General features: G+C 41.7%; 1 protein-coding gene across 2 annotated transcripts; it reads left to right on the plus strand.

The window, feature by feature from the left end:
• The first annotated feature begins 13,539 nt into the window (after positions 1-13,539).
• Positions 13,540-21,077, plus strand: SCRG1 (stimulator of chondrogenesis 1). Of its 2 annotated transcripts, none has more exons than XM_069855764.1 (3): positions 13,540-14,135; positions 18,738-18,987; positions 20,521-21,076. In XM_069855764.1, the coding sequence occupies exons 2-3, from the start codon at positions 18,752-18,754 to the stop codon at positions 20,573-20,575; spliced, it is 291 nt and encodes a 96-aa protein (XP_069711865.1). In that variant the 5' UTR covers positions 13,540-14,135; positions 18,738-18,751; the 3' UTR covers positions 20,576-21,076. The 2 variants fall into 2 exon arrangements, with proteins under 2 accessions (XP_069711865.1, XP_069711866.1); XM_069855765.1 differs by lacking the exon at positions 13,540-14,135 and adding an exon at positions 18,313-18,460 and having other exon boundaries at positions 18,725-18,987; positions 20,521-21,077.
• Positions 21,078-26,919: the final 5,842 nt, after the last annotated feature.

Here is a 26,919-nt window from a genome sequence, read left to right on the forward strand (position 1 = left end):
TGGCTGCTCTCCAGTGGCCTCTTCCGAGTTTGCTGCCTCCTGCTTGGACTGGGAAGCCCAAATCCACAGTACCCCAGGTGCAGTCTCATAAGCACTAAAAAGGGAACCATCTCTTCTTCCTGTAGCTCAGTAAATGTCAGGTCTTCACTAGCACCAGGGCTCAGTGCTGGTTTATGCCCAATATGGCCTGCCGGCACGCACATGTTCTCTGCTGCCAAACAGTTTAGGGCTAATCCATTCACAGCCTCCTCTGGTGCATGGTCTTACTCCAGCCCCAGTGCAGGGCTGTGCATTTGAATTTCTTGAAGTTGGTGCTGCCTCGTTCCTCCAGACTGGAGGTCTCACTAGACAGCTGCTCAAGTCTCCAGTAGATCACCTAAACACGCAGGAAATGTTCTTGTTTGGAAAAAACAGAAATAATTGGATTAGGGGGAAAAAAAGCAACCAGGAAAAACGCATGACACTGTTACTTCTTAGGTAGCCATAAGTGTGTATATTGATCACTGTGGAGTTACTTCAATTTTTCATTGCTCTAACCAACCAATGAATTTTTCTGGTTCAACTTTTCTGTGTGAGCAAGAGAGAGAGCACACCTGAAGATGACCATGTATGTGGCTGAGAAGCTGCAATACTTCTGTTGATGAATTTCAAAAGTGAGGGAAAGGGAATCCTGAAGTTAATACAGTTATTTGAATACTTGTCTTGTACATGCCAGAGTTGTTCAATCCCATGCCAATTATTTAATTTTATTTCCTTTGTGGGATATGAAGGGGAGAGATCAGAATTTCTATACTTATATCTTGCCAGCGGAAAGAGGTTGCTCTTAAACTCACAAGCAGAAACTGAATTCTGAAGCTTTCTCAGGTTTTGACAGTAAAAAGAGTTCAAACCATTATTAGAGACTGTCCATCAGATGGAGCGTGGATATCCTGGCCAAACGGTCGCTCCCCCCAGAGGAAGATGTGACCCGTGGGTACCGACAATGGCAGGATGTCCATCCCCAGAGCCTTGGGGCAGAGAAACAGAAAGGCATCGATGTTTTCCACAGGTGCACAGCAGGAGGCAGGATAAAACATGCCAGGTCACCTAGAAAAGTATGTATGTTTGTACTATACTATACACACATACTGTACGACTGTTATGCTAGTGACCGAATGCTGTGGGCAGGTTCACAATTATCACAGTATTATTTCTCCATGCAACAGCAGGTTTCTGGGTGTGACTAGCACAATCAGAATGAGCGAAAGAAACAGCACAAAGTCACAGACATGCCCCACTTGTCTAATCAGCTTGAAAAGTGGTACACAGATCAGGCTTTTGACTAATAAAAATACTTCTAAAAGGAATTAATTTTGGAAAATAGTCAAACAGCCTGCTTAAGAAATATCAATAAGGAAAGCTAGTTCTGCACTTGAATATTTATTACCATGTTTTAGCTTGCCTGCTAGAATTAAAAATTATTTTTAAAAAGCTATTTAATCTTCTACAGAACTGTTATAAATTCTCTTTTCTTTAATCCAAAGCCCTGTACTTTTGAAAAGAGATTGATGTTTAATAACATATGCATTAAACTAGCAGTCTGTACCCGTAAAAACAAAATTTAAAATCAGTGCTTTTGTGCACCATTTTTCATGAGAATATAAGTTACAAATCTAAGCAATAATGGGCCAGAGTTACAAAGGGACTTAATTACTTTAATCTGAAATGATGATTCAAAACTCTATTCCAAGCCCAGCACTTCTCCCAGTGCTCACTCTCAGGGCCCAATCCAGCTGATGTTCTTCAGAGCAACAAAAAAAACGTGGTGGCAAGAGAAAAAACACGTTTCATACAGTAGCTCACCCGTGATGACCATGAAGATCAGCCTGAGTGGATTTAGTCGTGCTTCAGTTCAGCCATCTAGAAACGAGTTGTCCAATCTCTAACTGCCAGCTTGTCTTACCTGCAATGGAAATAGGTTATTCTCTTCTTTTTCCCTTCCATGAACAGGAAACTAATTACACAAAACACAACAGCTGCCAATTATCCTACACGAACTAGAGCACTATCTTAAGCTGCAGGGAAAGGAATTGACTGTCCTATCTTGCTGAAGTTAGATAATGGCTGAACTACTGTATAGTTCCCTTCCTAGTTCAAGGAAAGAGAAGAGTAGATTCTTGCTTTCTTTCTAAGTGAGAGAGTTGAGGCATCAGCTTCCAAAAAATACTGAACTGCAAGGAGATCGTGAACTGTGAGGTCCTTCTCTGCTTGTCTTCTTTCTTTGCCTTTTAACCAGGGTGAAAGCCTTCTCCATCCATCTGGCAACAACATTACCCTTTATGGGTTGATCATTCTGCACAAAACCTTCGTGTTTGTTGTGGTTTGGGCTAAAGCAAAACCAATTTGCTAACTCTTCAGCTAAGCCTCTTTTGAGTAACTTCAGTTTCTGAAAGTTACCAATATGTTCTCCAGACAATGTCTGCCTTTAGTAGTGATGATACTTGCTGTTTATCACCAAGGTAATGGGGCACCGACATGTAGATAAACCATTGCTCATACTTGTTCCTATGTAAATCAAGGCTATCTCACAGCTGATGGGGGAGCTGCACCTGTAGGAAGGAGCAGACAGGACAGGTGACCCAAAACCAACCAGTGAAGTATTCCATGCCATACAAAACATTCTCAATATAAAAGCTTAGGGATCACGAGGGTCAACCCGTCTTCAGTGGCTGATGTTCAGATTCGTCCATCTGTCTGCCCCTGAACTGATCTACATGTTCCCGAACCCAGTTCCTGAGTCCAGCCAGGGACTTTTTCTGTGCCTGCCCTGTGTCAGTGATGACCTATGGCTATCCAGGGAGTTTGAATTGGTTTTATACACTTGCAAATATTTTATTATTTTCTTATTAATATATTGTTTTATTTTTATTATTGTTTCATTAAAGCCATTTTAGTTTCCAACCCACAAGTTTCTCCCTGTCCTTCATTTCCCTTTGCCCTTTCTTTGTGGTGGGGAACTGGGATACAGCTGCCCAGTTTAGCTGCTGACCTGGCTGGGGACAGGGGCATGGGGACTGCTAATCTGGGACAGTATGAAAAGTCTTACTTATTAGGGAAAGTCATCAAGCGAAGAAGCTCCTAGCAGATCCCCCCTTCATTCCATACAGGTCTTGCATATTTTTAATGATGAAAATAGACCAAGGACAGATGTTCAATGGAGCATGTACAGGAAAACTTTATCCCCCTCCTCTATTAGCCATCCTGAGGAGAACCAGGCCTTGGGGTTTACATTTAAGAGGAAATCCAACCACCGAGAAGTCAGTGACAAAGCAGCCTATAAATGACATGCAGCCTCTTCAAGGTGTAAACAGGGAAAATAAAAGCCCAAAGCAATATGTGATGCCTATCAAAGTGACTGTTTTAAGAAAAAAATCATTAAACCCGATCAGTCAGGGATAAATTGTGGTCACTGAAAGGCTGATTTATTCCACCTCAGAATCCACCTTTGCTATGCTGCTATGGTGCGCTGTCAACAGCATTCATACTTTTATAATTTAAATCCTTTGGGGGGTGGTGGTGTGTTGTCTGAGCTTTACACATGACAGGACAGTGACAGAAATGGAATAGTAAAAAAAAGGTGAGAAAAAGGAGAAAATAAACTACACTGAGGTTTATTTTTCACATTAGATTAGGCTCATCATTAAGAAATATGAGAGCAGGAATGAATCCTTATCCAAAAAAAGAAGTTACCAAGTCATGAATCACATAAGATGTACAATAGAGAAGGCAAGCAAAGAGAAGGACATTACAGTAAACACTGCAGGAGTATTCACACTAAGAATCTTCACGTTTTTCAGCAAATCCTGCTTTATAGTATACAATTAACAATGAATTACATTCCTATTGGATAACCAAAAGCCCTTGAGAACTGGCAGAATGAGGAATAGGATTTAAGTAAGCCTTCCTATGTTTATTCAGTTGGTGAGAAAGCAAACTCAAGATATTTAATGCAAACGGTTTTCAAGCATGAACTCTTCATGATGAATTTGCAGGTGGTGAATATTCACCACCTAAAAGTCAATTTGCTGCTTTGCATGCCACTTATATTCAAGCACAGATTTGTCAAACTGTACAAATTCTTTTAGTTAGTGACTGTGCTCAGACAGTTTATCACGTTTCAGGATATAAAAATGGTCCCTGAATTGTGTTATGCTAATATGCCGGTACCAACAAAAGCAATCTGGTATAACTGACTCAAAAGTAACGAAGTTCAAGGGTAAGGAAGAGCATTGGCAAGAAGGGTGTCTTCTTAAATGTAATTAAAACTCAAGGAATAGTTATTACTTGAGTTGTGACTCCTAGAGAGAGAGTACTATTACAGGAAAAGAGAACAGATGAAAGTATGTAGGAAACGGGGAACCAGTTAATCTTTTGAACTAATTAAATAGCTCTTGCTCCTCAAAGATTGTGCCTCAAGAAACGTGAAGAATGCTCACACTGTTATCACAATACCAGCCAGAAAGGTTTATCTCAATTGTTTCTGTACTATAAAAAAAAGAAACCATAAACCAAAAAAAATCCACAAAATACAAAACATTTAGTAGGAACTCTACGCTAATGTATGTTATACAGGCAAATAAACTTTTATACTGTGATATATAAACCAAAGACCAGAGGGAACTGTGTATACACTTTAGCCCACAGAGCTGAGTATCTTGAAAATATGGTGATGATATTTTTTGAGGAGAAAATATATCTTGTAAGATGTGACATATTCAATCTAAATGTGAAGTTAAAAACTCCAGAAACTGTTTACTGTGAGGACAATAAACATACAACAATGAAATAATCACTTAAGTACCCTTGAAGGGGTTACCAAAACTAATCTCATGGAAATCAAAAGCACAGATGTACTCTTTATTGACTTAAGGGTCACCAGAAAAAGACATATGAAGACATCAGTGTATAACCTGGGTTTTCAATTTAACTAGGGTCTATGAATATTGAAGAAATAAAACAGTATCAGAAAAGCAACACTCTTGACTGCAGTAACCTGGAAGAACAATGTGAAAGCTATTAATTGTAAATTGTACGTCTCAGCAAGACAATAATCTTAATCTCCGCTCAGCTTCTGTTCAACAATAAAGATTGATAAACTGAATTTCAGATTTCCAAAATTAAAATTTCTTTGTGGATTTTTCTGGGTTATGATGATAATAAACTACTACAGCAAATGGTCTTCTTTTGCTGGTAAAGCTGATTAAAAAGAAGCTGCACTGATACATGTTACAAATAAGACCATATTATTTGTCTCTGGTGAGTGTCAAGTCTAATATCCTTCAGAAAACGTTTCAGCTACAATTTAAAGTTTTACTACCCAAAAGTCTGGGGAGCAATCTCTCTAAACATCAGTTATATGACTGACTGCAATCTATAGCCCGTACACATAAAACACTGACTTTTTGAGTCCAGGATAAAAGTCTGGATTCAAAAGCAATTTTAGTAAAATTCCTCTTTATTCATTATGGTCCAGAAGCTTAGACAATATTTGCCTAGGGCCTCCAGCATATATAAGACATTCTTTCCAGTAGTAAAGCACACTGTCTTGCTTTGTGAAGTCCCCAGATGGAACTGTGGAGAAGTTCCTGTCTCCATCCCCTAACACAGTCACATCTGCCCAAGGATGTATCTTTTTTAGATATATTTCAGAGGGCTCCCCTATGTATGTATTCATCTGCAGAACGTTGTATCTGCCAGCAGCATTACTGTTTGTGTGAAACATCTCCAAACGCCTTGTTTGAGACTTTATTTGGGATACATACACAAGTATAGCTAATGAGTCTCCAAAGTCTTAGTCTCACAAGATACAAAATAATCTAAGCACACAGCTATTAACACCATTGTCTCCATTAACATTAACGGATTTGCTAGCCATTTTGTATTATTTCTAAAGCTGGTAGCATTTGCTGTCAGCGCCTGTAGGAATTATAAAAACCTGGCAGCAGTTCTGCTCAGGAGCTGCAACCCTTTACAGTTACAAAACCTTTGTAGAATAACTTGAGGTTACCAAAACCTGTTTAATAGATGCTCAAGGTATTGGTTCCTTTGATGAGAAACTCTGAATGGACAAATTAGCAAAAATAGGATGAGTATTTAAAAATGTAACTATTGATCTGTGTTAGTTATTAGAAAAACAAATCCTTTCCCTCTCAATAAGCATATAAAATTACCTCATTATTATCAATCAACAAATGAAAAGGTTCTGGTGAGACTCAATGGCAAAAATCCTTTCAGCTTTTATATTCTGGCATGTAAAGCACGAGGAAGAGCACCACTGTCAGATGAACTGTGACCAAGCTGATGAAACTGGTTCAGTTTCTATTGCAGTACTTCAGTTTCCAGAAAGTTTTTGGCAAAAATCCCCAATTAGAGGCTCTTAAGGAAACCAAGTTGTCCATCCATTTTTAAGTTCAGAAACAAACAGTAGCATACACAGTCACTTGCCACAATGCAGGGAAGTTGCTATTCTCATAGGACATCTGGGCTGTGGCCTGACAAAGAGCAACAGGGACCCATAAGGAGTCTGCAAACAAAAGATTTGCTTTGTCAAACCACAATTACATTAGCTTGTTCACAATGGTGCACTCAACACACGTTATTACAGTTCTGGAGCCTATTCTGAACTGCTAACTGACTTCCATTTGAGCAGAGGGCAAAATCACAGAGTAGTTGAGGTTGGAAGGCACCGCCGTGAACTACCTAGTTCAATTCTTGTTCAAGCAAGGTCAGGTTGCCTAGAACTGTATTCAATTAGAATTTTTAATGCCTCTAAGGAAATCTCCACAGCCTCTCTGGGCACTTTGTGACAGTCTTTGACCTTCCTCAAAGGTAAAAAGAAGTTCATTGTATTTTGAAATGGAATCTTCTGTGTTCCAGGTGGTGCCCAATGTCTCTTGTCCTGTTACTTGGCAGCCCCAAGAAGAGTTCGGCTCCATCTTGTCTACGGGAGGGGAAGGGAGGGGAAGGGAAGGAAGGGAAGGAAGGGGAGGGGAGGGGAGGGGAGGGGGAAGGGGAAGGGGAGGGGGAGGGTCAATCTTTTATGAGTCTTCCCTTCTCTGGGCTGAAGAATCCCATCTCTCCCAGATCCTCCTCATAAAATAGGTGCTTCAGTCCATTAATCACCTTTGTAGCCCTACACTGGACTCAGCCTAGTTTGTCCATATCTCTTGTACTAGGTCAACCAGACCTGGATCCGGCACTCCAGGTGTGTCCCACCAGTGAAGAGCAGAGGGGAAGGATCACCTCCTTCAGTTTGCTGGCAACACTCCTTCTTATGCAGGCCATAGTACTGCTGGCTCCCTTTGCTGCAAGGGTCCATTGCTGGCTCACGTTCAACTTGGTAGCCACCACCATCCTCAGATCCTGCTCTCCAAAGCTGCTTTCCAACCAGTTGGTCCCCAACCTATCCTGGTGCATGGGGTCATTATTCACCAGGTTCCAGACTTTGCATTTGCTTATGTTGATTGTTACGATGATCTTCACAACCTGTTTCTCCAGGCCCTTTGAGTAGGAGCCTAACCATTATGTGTATGGTCACCTCCCTCCGCTCCTGCTTTATTTTCAAGCTTCCTGAGGTTGCCTCCTCTTCCTCACTCAACTGTGCATCGCTGTCTCCTGCCTCTGTTTAAAGCTCTCCTCACCAGGTTGGCCAGCCTGTTGACAAGGATAATTTTATCCCACACAATCACACTTGATACTTTCCAGGTCTCTGCTGACTGTATTGTTGGTAACCACATGGGTGAACAGCAGGGCTAAAAGTACGAGGGTAGGACAAGCCTTTACACACTCTCTGCAACTCACCAGATCTCATTCCCCTGTAAGCAACTTCGTATAGGGTCAGAGCTATCCTGTAGCTGGCAAAAGGCATTGGTGTGGTCAATGACTTCAAAAGTCAATGCATTATCTATAATTTTTAGTGGTGATGGTAAGGAAAACTAAGTCATAATTAGCATAAGTTTGAGTTTTTGTTTTGCTTTTTATTTTTTTTTCTTTAACTACAGAGAAATTGGGACAGGTGAAAGAGGCAAAGGTATCTCCTGACACCAACCAACTCCAGTAACTGCAGAATGCTCCACACCCGCAAAGCTATATGACTTTAAGCATCAACAGCTAATTCCCAGCAAAGCATTAAAAAAAAACCAAAACCCCATAACATTCTGAAGCAACAAAGAATCAGACCAGGAATGGACTTCTAGGTGTCAGACAACGAATATCTCAGATGGCTGATAACTAAGAATAGATTCCCAACTTAGAGTAATTTTTTTCATCACACATTCAGATTCATTTGCCAGTCAGACACGAGACTTTATATGTACACACATACAACATTAATTCATTTGGCCTGTTTGGAATTGATAGCATCAGCAGGTTCTAAATATATTGCATCCTCTTTGCCTTCACGGAAAATCAGCAACAGCCTGAGCCTGCCAACAGACCATTGATCTGAGGAAATACACTAAATGATGCCTTTGATTAGCTCACTGCTTAGTGTCACATATTTTAACCAAGCACAGACTGCAGCCTGCAGAAAAAGTTGAGGGAACTAGCAGCAAAACCAGGAAGCCAAGAACCAGAGAGAGAGGAAGCAGGGGGCCCTGGGACTCCACAAAGAACAGCCACTGGAAGTAAAGCAGCACCTGACAATAAAAGCAAGAAGAAGAAGAAATGTTGCATGAACAACCACTGTACCCTCGATTTCTTCAGAAGAAACAATGAACAGTGTTTCAGAAAACTCAGATGGATTCCCCAGTTACAAGGCAAAAAGCAAATTATCAGATGCAGGAATTACAAAGGCAACTGTCAAGCATTTAACAGCACAGACATTTTCTAAAAACAATCATGAAGAGAACAAAGGACACAAAATTAAAATCGCACCAAGTAGAAGCACAAAAAATTGTTTTAAAATAATTTTTCTGACTGACATTACAGATGTTGAGTGATGGAAAGCATGACATGATGGGTACAATGTAAATTATATTTGGTTTACACATAGGAATATTTTTTTAAATGAGCATATAAGATTGTTATCTTTGCTTAAAAATCCATTATGTTGAAGATTGACTCTAAAGCACCCTACCTACTGTGAGGCTGTAATAAATGATTACAACAGTTAATATCTCAGCTGTGCTGGAGCAGTCATTACTACTGGTATTAAGTCTTTGAGGTCTTTATGCATCCCTACAATACTTACATTCCTTTACAGTCTTCAAGTGTAGGTTTTGTGTTGCATCATCTGCCAATATCAGGTTATCTCCTCATATAAACTCTATGTATTAGTGAGCTGGCTGACTCATAAGTTAAGTGGTATCTTTTAAGATTTAATGTGACTGGAGAAACATTGCTATCTCTCACTGTCAGCCAGCAAAGCACTGAATATTGATATCAAGGACCCAATAAGATGCAAATTGATTTTTGTTTACAGAAAAAGCTATCCCTTTTTGTTAAAAATGTGAAGAACATTTAGAATGCTGAGTACTTAAAAAAAATACCAAAAAGTAAGACTGCTTTTTCAGGGTACATCACAGAAATTTAGTCTAGAGTGATGCTGTACGTCAGAGATAGCCACAGTTTTGCAGCTGAATTTCAGCGCTGCCTTTTGTTTCTTCCTTTTCACCCTACAGGGGCCATCATCCTTGGAAAACTACTTCTCTCCTATGGATTGCTGTTGCTATCTCATCATTACCTGCTCCTGCCTCCATCTGCCACTGCCTCCTCATAGGCTACCACTTCTTGCTGGCTCCAACAGCTCTAATCTGCCTGTAGGAAAAAAAAAAAGCCAAAGCAGCTTTACGTTGCATGTTACTTCTAATATTGCCATCTCTCTTCAGATAGGAACAGAGATACATATACATCTGAAAAAGGGTCTTTAGATAGAAGGAGTTGAAAGCAATTCATGATTACCTTTTCTACGTAGATGGAGGAGGGTGAAAAAGCAAGATTTCTTTATGGCTCTTTTGCAGCTCTCAGATGCCATGGTGGAGAACAAAAAGCCTCTGTGGTTTTCAATACCTCTCTGTGACAGCTGGAACCCTGCCAGCCTGTGCCAGACACTGGCTGCGGAACCGACAGGGTATGTGGTGCGGGAGTAAAAGAGCAGAAAGAAACTGAAAATAAAGACAAGGGCCACCAGAGCTGGAGACAGGGAGTGAGGTAGGACGAGATATTCAGGACAATGGGTTGGGGAAAAGTGGAGAAGGGAAAAGAGGTAAGATCTGGAAGTACCACTTTGTACTTTGATCTCTCCCAAGCCACCTGCATTGCCCTTCAATGCACTTTCCTATAAACCTTACTTTTCAGACTTCAAAGAGTTGTTCCAATTTACTCTTGGGTTGCTTTTCCCTGCTGAAATTCCCTAAAACCGTTGCTTTCTCCAAATCCCAATTTTCTTTCCAGTCTCTGCTCTGAAGCAGCATCATGAGGAAGAAAATTTTCTCCTGCTCCTGAAAAAGTTATACATGGAGCTATGGAGGGAGAGGAAACAAGAATTACCAGCAAAACACCAGCTTTGTTAGAACTGTCTTTTCTCAAAAGGCAGTAAAATATGTCTCAAAGAAGACTATCATAGAATCATAGAATCACCAGGTTGGAAACGACATCTACCATCTCATGATGGCTTTGTCCCAGGCGTCCTCCAACCGTCACATCCCCCACAAGGCCTTGTCGATTCACAAACAGCAGGTCCAGGAGGGCACCTTCCCTTGTTGGGTTTTTCACCAGTTGCGTGAGGAAGTTGTCTTCCACACACTCCAGGAACCTCCTAGACTGCTTCCTCTCTGTCTGCTTCCAGCAGACATCTGGTAGATCAAAGTTTCCCACAAGGACAAGAGGTAGCAATCTTGAGACTTCTCCCAGTGGTTTGTAGAAGAGCTCGTCAGCTTCTTCTTGCTGGCTAGGTGGTCTATAACAGACTCCCATCACATCTGCCTTCTTGTGGGCTCCTCTGATTTTTACCCACACACACTCAATCTTGTCATCACCATAATTGAGCTCGAGGGTATCAAAGCACTATCTACCATAGAGGGCTACCCCACCACCTCTCCTACCTTTCCTGTCCCGCCTGAAGAGTTTATACCCCACCATAGCAGCACTCCAGTTATATGAGTCATTCCACCACATTTCTGTGGTGGCAACTATGTCCTTACACACTTTAGTTTATAAACAAAACTATCAGTCCACTGGACTGCTGCCCAAACAGGGCTTCCTCAGGGAGCAAAATGAGTTCGGGAAACACAGGTACTTCCTGGAAAACACGCTACAACTTAAAATGGGCAGCAAGGGAATAATCCTATTTCACTTCTATTACATCTTCTGAGAGAACCTTCAAGTTATTCATATCAAAATTTATTTGCAATTAACTGAAAAGGCATCCAAATTCAGAGCATCAAAACAATACGCTCTCATTTTCTCCTCTGAATTTTATCCCTGCTTATAGCCAGCGTCCTGCTGATTTCCATCTGCACCAGGCTCTCAGCTTCTTCTCACAGTAGGGTGTGTATTCCCAGGGGCATTAGGATAATCTCATTTAAGGCACAGACCACCATGGTCAGGACCCACACCAGAAAAGAATTTCTGCAGAAAAGCAGAGTTAGCACCAGGCCTTTTGTCACTCTGAAAAGGCAAGGATGTACTGCTCTGAAAGCAGCTGCCTGTAGCTACCCCCTCCCTCCCCTTTTAAGTTGCCATGATCATAACAGCAGTGGCAAAAAAATGTCGTGCTGGACATTTCTAATGTGAATTAGAGGTAGAGGTACAACGATGCATCCTGTTGTCCCAGCTGCCCATCTCCAGCAGAGAAGGGGAATACCCTGATGGATGGGACCATCACAAGTAGCTAGCCTCTGTTTCAAAAGCTTTGGTTCTCACTGTCTGTGCCCCTTGCCTGCTATCCTTGCTGTACTTTTTGTACTCCTAACACAGCTCTATACTAGAAGGAGCCCAACGGGTATAGAAAAACATTTACAAAGCAACAACGGAATCAAAACAGACTAGAGAGTGTAAAAATTACAGCTCAACAGCTAAGGTGCAATCATACTTCTCTATCCACCTCACAAAATAGATGCAGAAAGGCCATAATAGAATGAGGACACACACTTTGCCCTCAAGATTACTTTCTTATTAATACATAATACTTTGATTCTAACCTGATCGCCTTCTATGACAAAGTGACTCGGCTGCTGGATGAGGGAAAGGCTGTGGATGTGGTCTTCCTGGACTTCAGAAAAGACTTTGACACAGTTTCTCTCAGCATTCTGCTTGAGAAACTGTCAGCCTCTGGCCTGGACAGGCGCACACTCTCCTGGGTGCAAAACTGGTTGGATGGCCGGGCCCAGAGAGTGGTGGGAAATGGTGTGAAATCCAGCTGGAGGCCAGTGACAAGTGGGGTTCCCCAGGGCTCGGTGCTGGGTCCAGCCCTGTTCAATGTCTTTATCAATGACCTGGATGAAGGCATCGAGTGCACCCTTAGCAAGTTTGCGGACAACACTAAGCTGGGTGGAAGTGTCGATCTGCTGGAGGGTAGGGAGGCTCTGCAAAGGGATCTGAACAGGCTGGACCGCTGGGCAGAGTCCAATGGCATGAGGTTTAACAAGGCCAAATGCCGGGTCCTGCACTTGGGGCACAACAACCCTATGCAGTGCTACAGACTAGGAGAAGTCTGTCTAGAAAGCTGCCTGGAGGAGAAGGACCTGGGAGTGTTGGTTGACAACCAACTGAATATGAGCCAGCAGTGTGCCCAGGTGGCCAAGAAGGCCAATGGCATCTTGGCTTGTATCAGAAACGGCGTGACCAGCAGGTCCAGGGAGGTTATTCTCCCTCTGTACTCGGCACTGGTGAGACTGCTCCTCGAGTACTGTGTTCAGTTCTGGGCCCCTCACCATGAGAAGGATGTTGAGGCTCTGGAGAGAGTCCAGAGAAGGGCAACAAAGCTGGTGAAGGGGCTGGAGAACAGGCCTTATGAGGAGCGGCTGAGAGAGCTGGGGTTATTTAGCCTGGAGAAGAGGAGGCTGAGGGGTGACCTCATTGCTCTCTACAACTACCTGAAAGGAGGTTGTAGAGAGGAGGGTGCTGGCCTCTTCTCCCAAGTGACAGGGGACAGGACAAGAGGGAATGGCCTCAAGCTCCGCCAGGGGAGGTTTAGGCTAGACATTAGGAAAAAATTCTTTACAGAAAGGGTCTTTGGGCACTGGAACAGGCTGCCCAGGGAGGTGGTTGATTCACCTTCCTTGGAGGTGTTTAAGGCACGGGTGGATGAGGTGCTGAGGGATATGGTTTAGTGTTTGATGGGAACGGTTGGACTCGATGATCCGGTGGGTCTCTTCCAACCTGGTTATTCTATGATTCTGTGATTCCATAGAAGAACCTCATCGTGTGTTTTTATGATACCAAATCACTTGATTGGTTATATTAGTTTAAGATAACTTTCTCTTAAATACTGTCCAACATAATAACCTACATCTTGATTAAATGTTTGGTCAGTAAGGAATTCAATGCCTGACATCATTGAGTATGCTGTATTATCAGTCTGGTTAAAGTAATTAACAGGATTTTTATTATTTCAGTTTCAAAAAACTGAATGAATCCAAAGTCAGGAATTGAAGGATTGCATAAGGTGGTTGGCCAGACCTGGTCCTCCCATCCAATGCAAAATAAGGCATCTGCCCAGCAACCACATTCTTCTGCCTGTGCAATCCCAGTAGCTCACTCCTTTCCACTCCCCACAGCCCACACATGCTCACCAGCAAAACACAGTTATTCCACAGGGCATTTTCTCTTCCCCTTTGCTCTCTGAGGAGACACCTACTCATCAATCCTGGAGGAATGAGTAGTTTCCTGCTGGAAAGGATACATTACTTTTTTTTTGTCCTACTCTAGGCTGGCAGTGACTGAAAGAGGTAGTTTTGAAGCCCATCCTCTGACCCCTCGCTGGAGAAGAGAGCGTGTCAGTCACAGGCAGAAGTCAGGACAAACAAAGGGCTGTTTGTACAGCAGCTGCCGTCAGCCCTCCTTCTTCACATCTCTGCTGGCTCTTGCTTTCTCCAGATACATCTAAAAAGGTACAGCTGCTAAGAAAGAGAAAGTGAGTGAAGCAGAAGAGAAAGGTACGTCTTGCTCCTTAAATTATCCTTGTTCACTTTCTGCTAATGCTCATTACAGAGATCAGAACTAGAAATATATATGGGAAGATACAGGAGAAGGTTTGGGAGATGCAGATATGTTGTAGGCAAGAAACACTATTAAAGACAGATGCATGAATATGATCCAGCTAAAGATAATTCCTTCACTGTCTTGCTCTTCTTCAAAGTTGGATGCTACACACTAACATCTGGAGTCATTAAACATATTATATTGCCTTCCAGTGCTCAATAATATTGCAGAATTGGAAAGAGGTGTGTTCACAATGAATTGCTGTCTTTAAGAAAACTAAATAGGTTTTAATGAGAACACAATTTCTGTGAAGAATCATGGTATTGATGATAATTACAGAGCAGTAATTCACTGAATTCATCCTCAGTGGACTAGCTGCTGTTCTTACAATGAACAAACTGTTCAAGAAAAATACATTTGAAGGATTTTTTTTTTTATGGAAAAACCTTTATCATAAGAAATCAGTACACAAGAGCTGCATAGCTGATATTATTAGGAATGCACCGATAGACCTAATCATTGTGCACTAACACACATTTTACAAGTGTTTCCAAGATAGAAATTCCACAGACAAATAAACAACAAAAGAAATTTTATTTTGAAGAGGTATTTTTAGCTCTTGAACCTCAATGCATATTAAGAAGTGAATATATACTAAATTTGCTTCACTTTAAGTGCAATTTGTTTACTGAGCATATGCCATTGGACAGATTGGTAAGTATGATACACCAAAAGTGTACTAATTCATGTATACCTTATTTGCAACATTAGGCAACTGGTGATGCAGCTTACTTTATAACTCTGAAGAGTATATTTAATGGTTAATAGACCAAATTGTAAATATTTAATCTTTTCCCAAATATGCAGCATCTCTGGAGGCGCCGAAATACACATATTGTGACATTTCTCAGTTTTCCCTATTTCTATCCCCTATTTCTAACACCTGAACTCCAACTAATATCATGTGATCTTCAAAGGGCATTACTTCTCATCAAATATTAGCCTGTTGTTCTCGGCCAAGGAGGCTGAAACTTGGATTTTTCTCTTTGGTCTTTTCTGGCTAACACCGCATCTAGCAGATCCAAAGACTATATGCCAAAGACTATGTGCCAAATTGCCTGGCAGGATAATTCAAAACCCCTCAGCTGAATGAGCAGGGATAGTATTGATTCCTGGCTCACTGTGCACATTCCCGAACTAACCATTTTCTTTACACGTAAGTCCTAATTATTTCAAAGCATTTGTTAAACCAGCTGCACTAGGTCTCAAACCATGTCAGAGTAACCAGAATAATTCATTAAAAAGAACTTAGGCAAATGCAAGTGGCTTTACTCCTGCTAGAATCTGAAATTATAACATCTTGATCAAGCAATCTGGTCAGGCCAATCTTAGCATGATTGGCATTGCTACCTTTTCAGAAGGTTTTGTAAAATAAAGAAATCTAAGAGGGTGTTTGTCGACAATGAGTCTGAGTCACCTTAGTGGCCGGATTTGTTCATCGCATTTCCTTAATTTGTTTTAAGAAAAAAAGACTGTTTCTGGGGTATATAAAAGCTGACAAGGTCTTTGAGATGTATTCTGAAACAGGCACATACTAGGCTCTGTTCTTTACCTAGGCAATCAGTGATACACCATCATCTATGCAACTGTATTCAGGAGCAGAAGTTGCAGAGTTTGTCAGAAAAAGACACTGCATCAGACAGGTCTGCGAAGTTTATCAGCATTGGTTCTTTGCAGGGAGCAGATGAAACACTTTAGATCCTTGGCAATCTTTCATCTGCAAATAGGGACCATTCTCATAGGAAAGGAATAACCTTTTGAAGAAAGATCTTTTGACTAAAAGTTTCCTTTTAGTTATGATCTGAAAAAAAAAACCCACCACAAAACAGCAAAAATATTTAAGCAGAAATAAAATTATAATAAAAGAAATATTTTTTTCTGTATAATAGCAACATTGAGCATTGGTAAGATGAATAACTGACCTGTTAGTGAAGCTGGCTATTTGTAGCTCAGCAGCATACTGATTTTGCTAATACTGATTTTGGCAGTCACCCATATAAACCCTCTCACTATAGCATATCCTGCTGTATTTCAAAGCAAGGAGTGAGTTACCTTAAATTGTAGGTGGTGACTTTCGAATCCAGAAATCTGACAGTTTATAGAAAATTTTACCATTTTCAGGACAGAATAAGTTTCTATGAATTCTGAGCAGCCAGGCCACAGGCAACAGTTTTAAATGAGCATTCCAGCTGAACTCCAGGTAGGGGAGGATCACTCGAATTATTAGGAATAAAAAAATCTGTACACAAAAGCAAGATATGATGAATGCCTCATCCTCAGGGGAAGAACTTGCAGAACAATCCAATCATGGGAAATAAAGACATAAGCCCCCACTTCCCAAATTTATCTTTCATGGAAATTGTATTCCATTAAATACTTAAATAATTAAGCTCAGTTATTTGAGGAGAAGAATATTAAATTGTACTCCTTGACACTAGCATTTACCAAGGTATAGTACAAACAAACTTATTCTCTTTGAGCATTACACTTCTTTGAGCAGAACCTTCATAACCATGGCGTTTATATCCCTACAAAATAAAACCATTATTATAATATAAATTCTTTAATTCAGTCTAAGAAACAGCAGGCAAAGTTTGAGCAATGTTTACTTTATTTGAGAAGAAGTTTTGAGGTCTAAAACTAATAAAGACAGTGTGTTACAGCTGCACTCTAAGGCAATTAAAAAATAGATCCCCGAGGCTCTATTACTTGTAGTTTATAGGAGTCTTCAACTCAAAAGTTCTAATACAAGTACATGGAAACTAAAAGGAATCATTCAATGAACTTTGCTTCTACAAAAGAAGTTAAAGAAAAGCACGAGGGTTTATTTTCATTTCAGTCATGTTCTTTAACATGTTGGTCACTTTGTAATGTTTTACTTGGCTACTGGTGTTCAAAACATAAGTTTTCACTAAATATTATGGAAAAATATAAGTAAAGAGCATTGAGGTAAAGTATTTTATCCCTAATATGAATCCAAATTCACATTTTTCCTCTCAGTTTCTAATATGACATTCATTGCCTGAAGAAAAGGAAGATCAGCAAGATAGCAATGGTGGTCATATAACTACCGAGGAAACATTACTACAAAATACAGTAAATTTATGCATTTAATAGCTTATTGTTTGTTTTTCAAGGGTGAATAACTTTACAACTTTCTCAATAACTTTACAACTTTCTCAATAACTTTACAAAGTGCGACCCTACTAACCCACTCCGATAGCTGGCATGCCTTATTTTTTTTCCCTATCTGGATAATAGTTCTGCCACCTTAACTTGTCCTTTGATATTCTTCGGTCAGACATTGCCTTATGCCTAGTTATTCTTGAGTTACTCTAGAGTCCTCTATTCTGCTGCCCCACAAGAAAGACTAGAACCAGCCTACAACAACATGGCATTGAGGAATTGACTCTGAAGAGCCAGCAGGATGACGGGCAAGAAAATCTTCCTTCAGGCTAACAGAAGTACAGTGAGGAGCACTCAGGGAGACTTCACTAGGCAGATCTGGCCATTGCTGTGCATTCGTTATCACAGCAGAATTTCTACCTAAATTCAAGCATAAGGAACAATAAAACACTCTCTCACCTGATATCAAAACAGTCTAAGTTGAAGCATTGTTCAATATGCTACTTTACAAGTGAATGCAAGTTCAAGGGCCTTACCCAAAGCTTTGTGGCACGGTGAGTTTCTGTGCAGAGCAGCACAGAACAGCAGAGGTAGCGTTAAACAAGCTCACACAGATGATGGAAAGCCTACTTACCAACAGCAGAGTTGTGCAAGGGATAATTTATCCCATCTTTCGAAAAGCATCATCCTGTAGCAAGACTCAGCTAAGCAGTTTGCAGTACTACAAAGAAAGATTTAAAAAAAGGGAGAATTCTCAGCAATGCTGTATCATACAGAGCCTGAAATGTAGGAATCACAGAGACTACTTGTCCCTAACAGCACTGCAGAGAGCTTCAGACTCCTTTCCTGTTTGATGCTCTGATTTCTCGAGTAGTCTACGACAGAGGATTCAGTCAGTCAGCAGGCCGTTTCCCCAAAACTTTAACGGAGAAAGATAATTACTAATTTTGTGTGAGTGCCTCTTGTTTCAACAGGCAAGATGATCAGGAAGGGAAGGAAACACACCCGGACATTTTCCCCTGGTTTGGTAGCAATCAATACATTCACTTACACCACCAAGAGAACACAGCCAGCTCAAAGCAATTTTGTCAAGGTGAGAGGCCAAAGAAATAACAAAACTGCCAGCAAAAGAAGCCTCAATTCCCTATGAGAGGATTCCCAAGGTTGTGTAGAAAGTAATGAATATCCATTCTGCTGCAATATTATTTACATCCTAGGAGAAAACACTCTCCAGCACAGAGACTCAGACCTCCAAAAGTTCACAGGAAAGAACAGAAAAATGCAAGCCAGAAAGCAAATTAGGGAGAGAGACCTGTTCAAAAGCTATACCTGTGTCACATACCTCATTTCTCTTTAGTACCCTGCTGCAGGAAGCTTCGCAAAAATGAAGATAGTCTCGGCGCTGCTTCTGCTGAGCACCCTCCTGGGCACCCCTGCAGTGCCCTCCCAGCGCCCTTCTTGTTACAAGAGGGTCCTCAATGACCACAACTGTCACAACATCCCTGAAGGCACAGAGAACCTTCGACAAATTGATGATGGTCTGCAAGATCACTTTTGGGAAGGGAAGGGCTGCAAGGTGATCTGTTACTGCAACTTGAATGAATTGCTCTGCTGCCCAAAGTAAGACCACACTAATTTCATGCAAACTATGATCACACATTACATTTCCATCGTTTTACAATTTTGACCAGAGTAATAAGCAATCATTTTAGAGAAATGCATCACTTCAGGTGGTTTGAAATTATACCAAGATATAGCTAATTACCTGATAAGCTGCCAGTTTTCAGTTTTTGTTTTCCAGAGGCTCATCTAAGACATGCTTAGCATATTTTGTAAACCTGTATGTCTTATTATAGGGGACTTTAGCATTTGAATCACCCAGTTTTGGACTTAGTTTGCTCTAAACTAAGTATGAGAACTACCTCAAATCCTTATTCGCAGCACTTTGTAATGAAGATGTTTTCAGGACCATAATCAAAACCATTTGATTTCTGTTCCACTGTAAAGAAATATATTACTATTCTAAGGTGCATGCAAATATGTCCGTTGAATAAATGATTCTGAAAAGACAGCAGTTTTAAATATGAAACCAAACAAAGGGAAACAGGTTCACAAATGCCTGCAAGAGAGGAAAAAGATTTAGCACAGGAACATCAACACTTCTCTGGCTCACTGGCACTGCTCACAAAGCTGAACAGTGAAGTTATCATTGAACGTGGGCTTTTTGGTTGTTGTTTTACAGGAAAAATGTACATCCCAACAAATACTAATTTAATAAATACCAACAACTCATACTGGTTTGAAGTAATAAAATGTATTAAGACGTATTATTTTATTCAGCTTTCCAGCAACACCTTTACTTCAGGAAATTTAGATTAAAATCTCAACACTTCAAAACTTAATACTTCAGGGGCTATAAAATGTGATGGCGTTATATAGGCGAGCAAAAATGTCTTTTTATGTGTACTCCTCTTACCACCAAGGTTTCTCAAGTCCCCTAAAATCCAATTAAAGGCAACTTTTCAGCACTCCTGTAGGGGACTAGATGTGAACCAAGTAGGAATGACTTCTAAAGCCAGAAATCTCACATTCAAATTGAAAACAGAGTTTAAGTAAGTTTTTCATATTTTACTCTCCCTAAAACCAGATATGGTATCCTCACCCTGAAGCACACTTTGGGATGCCAGCTCCAACCTCTAAGCTTCGAGCAGCCTAATAAAGCCTCTTACTTTGATAGAAGTACATAAGGAGGTCTTCCTTCAACCGACTTGAGGTATAGAAGACCTACTTTGCAGGTCTGCTCTCATGACAAATTGCATTGAACCGTACACATGTGCATGCCAAAGTTCTTTATTTTTATAGTATAATGTATTTGGTAAGTTACTTTCTCAAAGTTGAAATACCAGTGTGGATTCCTAGCACTCTGGTCAGTCAATGAAAAATTTTGACAGCACTTCCAAACCAGGCCAGCAGAGGTAAAAATGCAGTATCTTCATCCAGACCTACCCTTATATTTGTATTGCCAAAAGGACAGCCCAGAAACACAGTAATCCCACCATAAGCTAAAGAAATCCACAACTGGAAATGCATGTCATGTTAAAGTTCTGCTAAACAAATTATCTAATTATTTAAATATCTAATCATATCTTTCAGGGATGTTTTCTTCGGACCAAAGATATCTTTTGTGATCCCCTGTAAAAATCAGTAATGGACATCAAGTCAGCCAGTGAGGATACCAACCATCATTCTGCAGTCATGTAATAATGTTTTCAAGGGGAAAAACCAACAGAAAAAACTTTCTTTCTAACCACAAGACAGTGACTCTTTTTACCCTGTAGAAAAATTTCCTTTCTGTACCTTTTTGGAATTTCAAATATGCAAGTTCTCCTTTCAAATTTGGTAGCTGATTTACTTTTGATAATGTTGTAGAAGACTTTAGAAGCTCTAATGGATCCCCCAGAAGAGCCTAACTTGTTACTCAGCTCAACATTCTCAGCTAGTTTGAATGAAGAAACTTCAAGTCTAAGACTTCACATCATTAGGAACGTGACTCAAATACCAAAATACAGCAGTGCAGCTTCCTATTGCTCGACTACCATCACACAGTTAACATTGTTTCAAGCTGAAACTACTGAGTCCTCGGCACTTCTGCAGACTCTTACGTTCTGTTTAGGCATCTTAACATACATGTGCATACAGAAGGCAAACTTTCACCATCTGTATTTGAAAATTCCACTAAAAAAAAAAGGTCAAAACTCACATTAGTAATACTAAAGCACACTTAGGTCTTAATTATGTGTAAATGGTCAACTGTGTTAACTATGCAATCCGTAAAACCTTAAATTGCTTTATCTTAACATTGAAAATTTAAAATACTAGAACAGTTACAACAGTATATTTACATTCAGAACGACATCTAAAGAGGACAGGACTGAGGCAATATCTCTTGTGGCAACAAAAAAAAATCCTCACTTAAGCAGTTTTTAATCAAACCTTGTTTGAAATACAGTATCCCAGAATTTAGTTAGAATACTTTTTCTTTTTAGGCTAGCCCTGTAAGGAAACAGCTAGGGAAGTGAAGACAAAGGGGTAACTCAAAATATTAGAAGTAATCATCTTAATGTTTAAGAGGTATCATGACTTCAGCTGTAGATACATAGCCACCTCCTAAAACCTGCCCAAACCAATTGCAGTATAAGAGAAAAACAGACAAAACCTTTTGTAAGTTTAAGGAAAGCCACCTGAACAAGCCAGGCTTATGGGCAGTAAGCCTGGCTTATTGCCTTACACATGAAAACTCTAGCTATCAAGTCAGGCACATGGAAGGTGTGTAGTACCGAAGTAATTATTTAGTCTTCCACTCAAAAACTGTACTGTTAATCTAACAATCTTACACCATTACACCACAAAAACTGCTACCGCCACATTACCAGACTTATTTCATAAGCAATATGAAATATCATGATGACCTTCTTCCTCTGTTCGCAAACGAGGGTTGGCTAGTGCGGGAGGGGTGTGACTATACACAGCTAATAATAAATATTTCAAGTAAATCTGTGTGTACTATTTTTGTCAAGTAATTCTTAGGCTGACTTTAACTGACTGTTAAAAAAACAGTTTGTGCCACCAGGCTTTTTGAGTCTGGTTTGTATAATCATTCCTGAGTCATTTGGGCTTCCTACCAATTCATCAATTAAGGATAAAAAAACCCTTCATAAATCTGGTAACACACAGTCAAAATATCCAAAGTCAGCGCTCTGCTAGGAAAGCATATGGTATCTGCTCTTGTGCAAAATCCTCTATAAGCTTCTAGCAGTAATAAGGGCATGTAACTTCTGTGGGTTGTGCTATCTAGTTTCTATGTGAATCATGTTGCATATGCCTGGCATTCACAGCTTTCCAAAGCAGCAGTAGCAAAAAAAAATTTAAGGCAGATGCAGTATCTGGGTAGTAAAGTTAACATATCATTTTCTGTTACTTCCCTTCCACCACTCCCAACTAAGGAAAACTTCAAATCCGCTGGAGATAAATTTTGCTGCTTTCCACGCACAGCAGGATAAGGTCACTTAGCCAACTACCTTAAGACTGACTGCACAGACAATCATAGAATCATAGAATCACCTGGCTGGAAGAGACCCATCGGATCATCGAGTCCAACCGTTCCCACCAATCTCTAAACCATGCCCCTCAGTACCTCATCCACCCGCACCTTAAAAACCTCCAGGGAAGGAGAGTCAACCACCTCCCTGGGCAGACCGTTCCAGTGCCCAATGACCCTTTCCATGAAGAATTTTTTCCTTATGTCAAGCCTGAACCTCCCCTGGCAGAGCTTGAGGCCATTCCCTCTTGCCCTGTCCCCTGTCACTTGGGAGAAGAGGCCAGCACCCTCCTCTTCACAAGCTCCCTTCCAGTAGTTATAGAGTGCAATGAGGTCTCCCCTCGGCCTCCTCTTCTCCAGGCTAAACAACCCCAGCTCTCTTAGCCGCTCCTCATAAGGCCTGTTCTCCAGCCCCTTCACCAGCTTTGTTGCTCTTCTCTGGACTCACTCCAGAGCCTCAACATCCTTCTCATGGTGAGGGGCCCAGAACTGAACACAGTATTCAGGGAGCAGTCTCACCAGTGCCGAGTACAGAGGGAGAATAACCTCCCTGGACCTGCTGGTCACACCGTTTCTGATACAAGCCAAGATGCCATTGGCCTTCTTGGCCACCTGGGCACACTGCTGGGTCATGTTCAGTCGGCTGTCAACCAACACCCCCAAGTCCCTCTCCTCCAGGCAGCTTTCCAGCCAGACTTCTCCTAGTCTGTAGCACTACCCAGGGTTGTTGTGCCCCAAGTGCAGGATCCAGCATTTGGCCTTGTTAAACCTCACACCACTGGTCTCTGCCCAGCATTCCAGCCTGTTCAGATCCCTTTGCAGAGCCTCCCTACCCTCCAGCAGATCAACACTTCCACCCAGCTTAGTGTCATCTGCAGACTTGCTAAGGGTGCACTCGATGCCTTCATCCAGGTCATTGATAAAGACATTGAACAGGGCTGGACCCAGCACTGAGCCCTGGGGAACCCCACTTGTCACTGGCCTCCAGCTGGAGTTAACTCCATTTACCACCACTCTCTGGGCCTGGACATCCAACCAGTTTTCCACCCAGGAGAGTGTGCGCCTGTCCAGGCCAGAGGTTGACAGTTTCCGAAGCAGAATGCTGTGAGAAACTGTAACAAAGGCTTTACTGAAGTCCAAGCAGATCACATCCACAGCCTTTCCCTCATCCAAGAGTCTAGTCACTTGGTCATAGAAGGCGATCAGGTTAGTTTGGCAAGACCTGCCTTTTGTGAACCCATGTTGACTGGGCCTGATCACCCGGTTCTCTTGCATGTGCTTCATGACAGCACTCAAGATCACCTGCTCCATGACTTTCCCTGGTACTGAGGTCAGACTGACAGGCCTGTAGTTCCCCAGATCCGCCTTGTGCCCCTTCTTATAGATGGGCACAACATCAGCCAGCCTCCAGTCCAGTGGTACCTCCCCAGTAATCCAGGACCACTAGAAGATGATGGAAAGGGGTTTGGCAAGCACATCTGCCAGTTCCCTCAAAACTCTTGGGTGGACTCCATCCAGCCCCATAGACTTGTAGATGTCTAGCCAGGCAAACAATTCTCTAACCACCTCCTCTCAGATCGTGGGAACCTCATTCTGCTCCTCCAATCCCTGGGGTTGTGCGCAGAGGGAACAACTTTCCTTACTATTAAAGGCTGAAGCAAAGTAGGCATTGAGTACTTCAGCCTTGTCTTCATCCCCTGTTACTGTTGTTCCCTCTGCATCTAGTAGGGACTGGAGATTCTCCCTAGTCCTCCTTTTACTGTTGACATATTTGTAGAAAGATTTTTTATTGCCTTTCACAGACTTGGCCAATCTGATTTCTAGTTGGGCCTTAGCCCTCATGATTTTTCCCCTGCACATTCTTGCTTCCTCCCTATAGTCCACCCAGGATGCCTGCCCCTTCCTCCAAAGCTCATAGACCTTCCTCTTCTTATTGATGTCTCTCAGGACCTCCCTACTCAACCACATTGGTTTCTTACCCCCGCAGGTTACTTTTCCGGAACATAGGGACAGCTTTCTCCTGAGCTGCTAGGATTTCCTTTTTGAAGGGTGCCCAGCCCTTGCCCTTAAGGAGCGCCTCCCATGGGACTTTTCCGACCAGCCTTCTTAACAGCCCAAAGTCTACTCTCTGAAAGTTGGGCACGACTGTTCTCCTAACCTCCTTCTTCATCTCACCCTGCACTGAGAACTCTATCATCTCATGATCACTTTGCCCCAGGTGTCCTCCAACCCTCACATCCCCCACAAGGCCTTCTCTGTTTGTGGGTCCAGGAGGGCACCGTCCCTTGTCAGTTCACTCACCAGCTGTGTGAGGAAGTTGTCTTCCACGCGCTCCAGGAACCTCCAGGACTGCTTCCTTTCTGCTGTATTATACTCCCAGCCAATATCCGGGAAATTGAAGTCTCCCACAAGGACTAGAGGTAACGATCTTGAGACTACTCTCAGTTGTTTATAGAAGAGCTCATCAGCTGCTTCTTCTTGGCTTGCTTCTGTTTCTCTCCCGACTCTTCTTCCCTCCCAAAGCTTCTCCTACAGGTCCTGCCAAGCCTAGGTGAGAATATTCACTCCTTCCAAGCACTCAAGAGAAAAAGCCTTTCTTCTTCAAGTGTCCTATCCCCAGCCAGCTTCCCTGGCTGCACCTGCTTTGAAGATGACAAGCTGAATTTGTACAAAGGATATTTAGCAAATTCCTTTACAGTCAGTGTAGTGAAATAGGCACTAAAATATCTTTTTGAAGAAATACCAATTTTAGCTGCCACTAGCAGATATGACTAACCATCTCGAACTTAGGCCAACACCACAGAACTTTGTTGTGGAAATATGGAAGACACTGCAAGTGAAAGAATTCAGCCCACTGAGAGCTACTGGGAAGGCAGCCAGTTTGAGGTCAGGGTTTATCATCATTCAGTTCTATGCAAGTCTCATGGCAATCCACAGTTTCAATACAGGCTGGAGGACAACGTGATTGAGAGCAGCCCTGCAGAGAAGGACTTGGGAGTGCTGGTGGATGAGCAGCCCAACATGAGCCAGCAATACGCATCTGCAGCTCGGAAAGCCAACCATATCCTGAGCTGCATCAAAAAGAAGCAGGGCCAGAAGGTCGAGAGGCGATTCTCTCCCTCTGCACCACTCCCATGGGACTCCACCTGGAGTACTGCATCCAGCTCTGGAATTCTCAATGTGTGAAGGATACAGAACTATTGGAACAGGTCCAGAGGATGGCCACAAAGATGAGAAGGCGGCTGGAACACCTCCGCTATAAGGACAGGCTGAGAGAGTTTGGATTCTTCAGCCTGGAGAAGGTGCAAGGGACACCTTATAGCAACCTTCCACTACCTGAAGTTGGCCTACAAGAAAACTAGGGAGAGACTTTATACAAGAACACGTAGTATTAGGATGAGGGGGAATGGGTATAAACTGGAGAGGAGCAGATTTAGGCTAGACATAAGGAAGAATTTCTTCACCATGTGGGTGGTGACGCACTGGAAGAAGTTGCCCAGGGAAGTTGTGGCTGCCCCATCCCTGGAGGTGTTCAAGGCCAGGTGGGATGGGGCCTTGGGCAGCCTCACCTAGTGGGATGTCTCTGCCCATGCCAAGGGCATTGGAACTAGATGATCTTTAAGGTCCCTTCCAACCCAAACCATTCTATAATTCTGTGATCACAGGTCAAAAAAAAACCCAAAGAGGAGCATCTTAGCTGCAGTGATACCAGCAAAGTAGCAGTTTTCAAAAAGCTCACAAAGATTAACATTGGGCAGTTTGGACCATAGACATACTGCTTTCTCGTTTTTTCCCCACATTAAGAAAAAGCTTTTAAACATCCGATAAGGTTAAGGGTTACAAAAAAAATGCTAACTGAACAAGCTGAAATCACGTCCTCTCTGCTTTAAGACAAGAAAACTTTTCCCCTTGCCTTTTCTTTGGTGTATGTGCACAGCTTGAAGCAGAAAGAAATTGTATTCCATATACCACACTTCTAGACTGGCACAACAGTTGACTCTACAAGAAACCATTCACAATATTATCTTCAACAGTTTTTAAGATGTTCAATTGAAAGCAAAAGGACTGGTTGATATTTTTTTCATGTTAGTGTAAGCTTTGGTTTCATTTTTGTGTTTTGTTGTTGTGGGTTTTTGTTTGTTTAACAGGCCTGCGCTAACGCATGCAATGAAAAACAAACAGTATGTCTACTGGAATATACCATATTGACCCAGTATAGACTTCATATCACCGTCTCCAATTAAGTTCTTAGCTACAGTCCATGCAGGTAAATGGAAAAGACAGCAGCTAAAGGATTTCTTACCAGGTGGAAGGATTTCTCGGTACAGTAAGCTGCAGCAGTCTTTTCATTCATACTTACAGCTGTGAAATTCAAAAGCTGCATTTTTTCCACTTTAATATATGAGAAAGAAGGCTTTGGCACTTGGAAGCACATATCCCAGCAATGATGAGAT

This window comes from Phaenicophaeus curvirostris, chromosome 4, assembly GCF_032191515.1.
Source record: "Phaenicophaeus curvirostris isolate KB17595 chromosome 4, BPBGC_Pcur_1.0, whole genome shotgun sequence".
Taxonomy (NCBI): Eukaryota; Metazoa; Chordata; class Aves; order Cuculiformes; family Cuculidae; genus Phaenicophaeus; species Phaenicophaeus curvirostris.

What these genes read in the sequence shown, in the direction of transcription:
- SCRG1 (XM_069855765.1), top strand. Translation starts at nt 18,347, where the DNA reads ATGATCAGGAAGGGAAGGAAACACACCCGGACATTTTCCCCTGGTTTG. An exon ending in CTCAAAGCAATTTTGTCAAG is followed by an intron (nt 18,461 to 18,724) that starts GTGAGAGGCCAA and finishes ATTTCTCTTTAG; the next exon opens with TACCCTGCTGCAGGAAGCTT. An exon ending in GAATTGCTCTGCTGCCCAAA is followed by an intron (nt 18,988 to 20,520) that starts GTAAGACCACAC and finishes CATATCTTTCAG; the next exon opens with GGATGTTTTCTTCGGACCAA.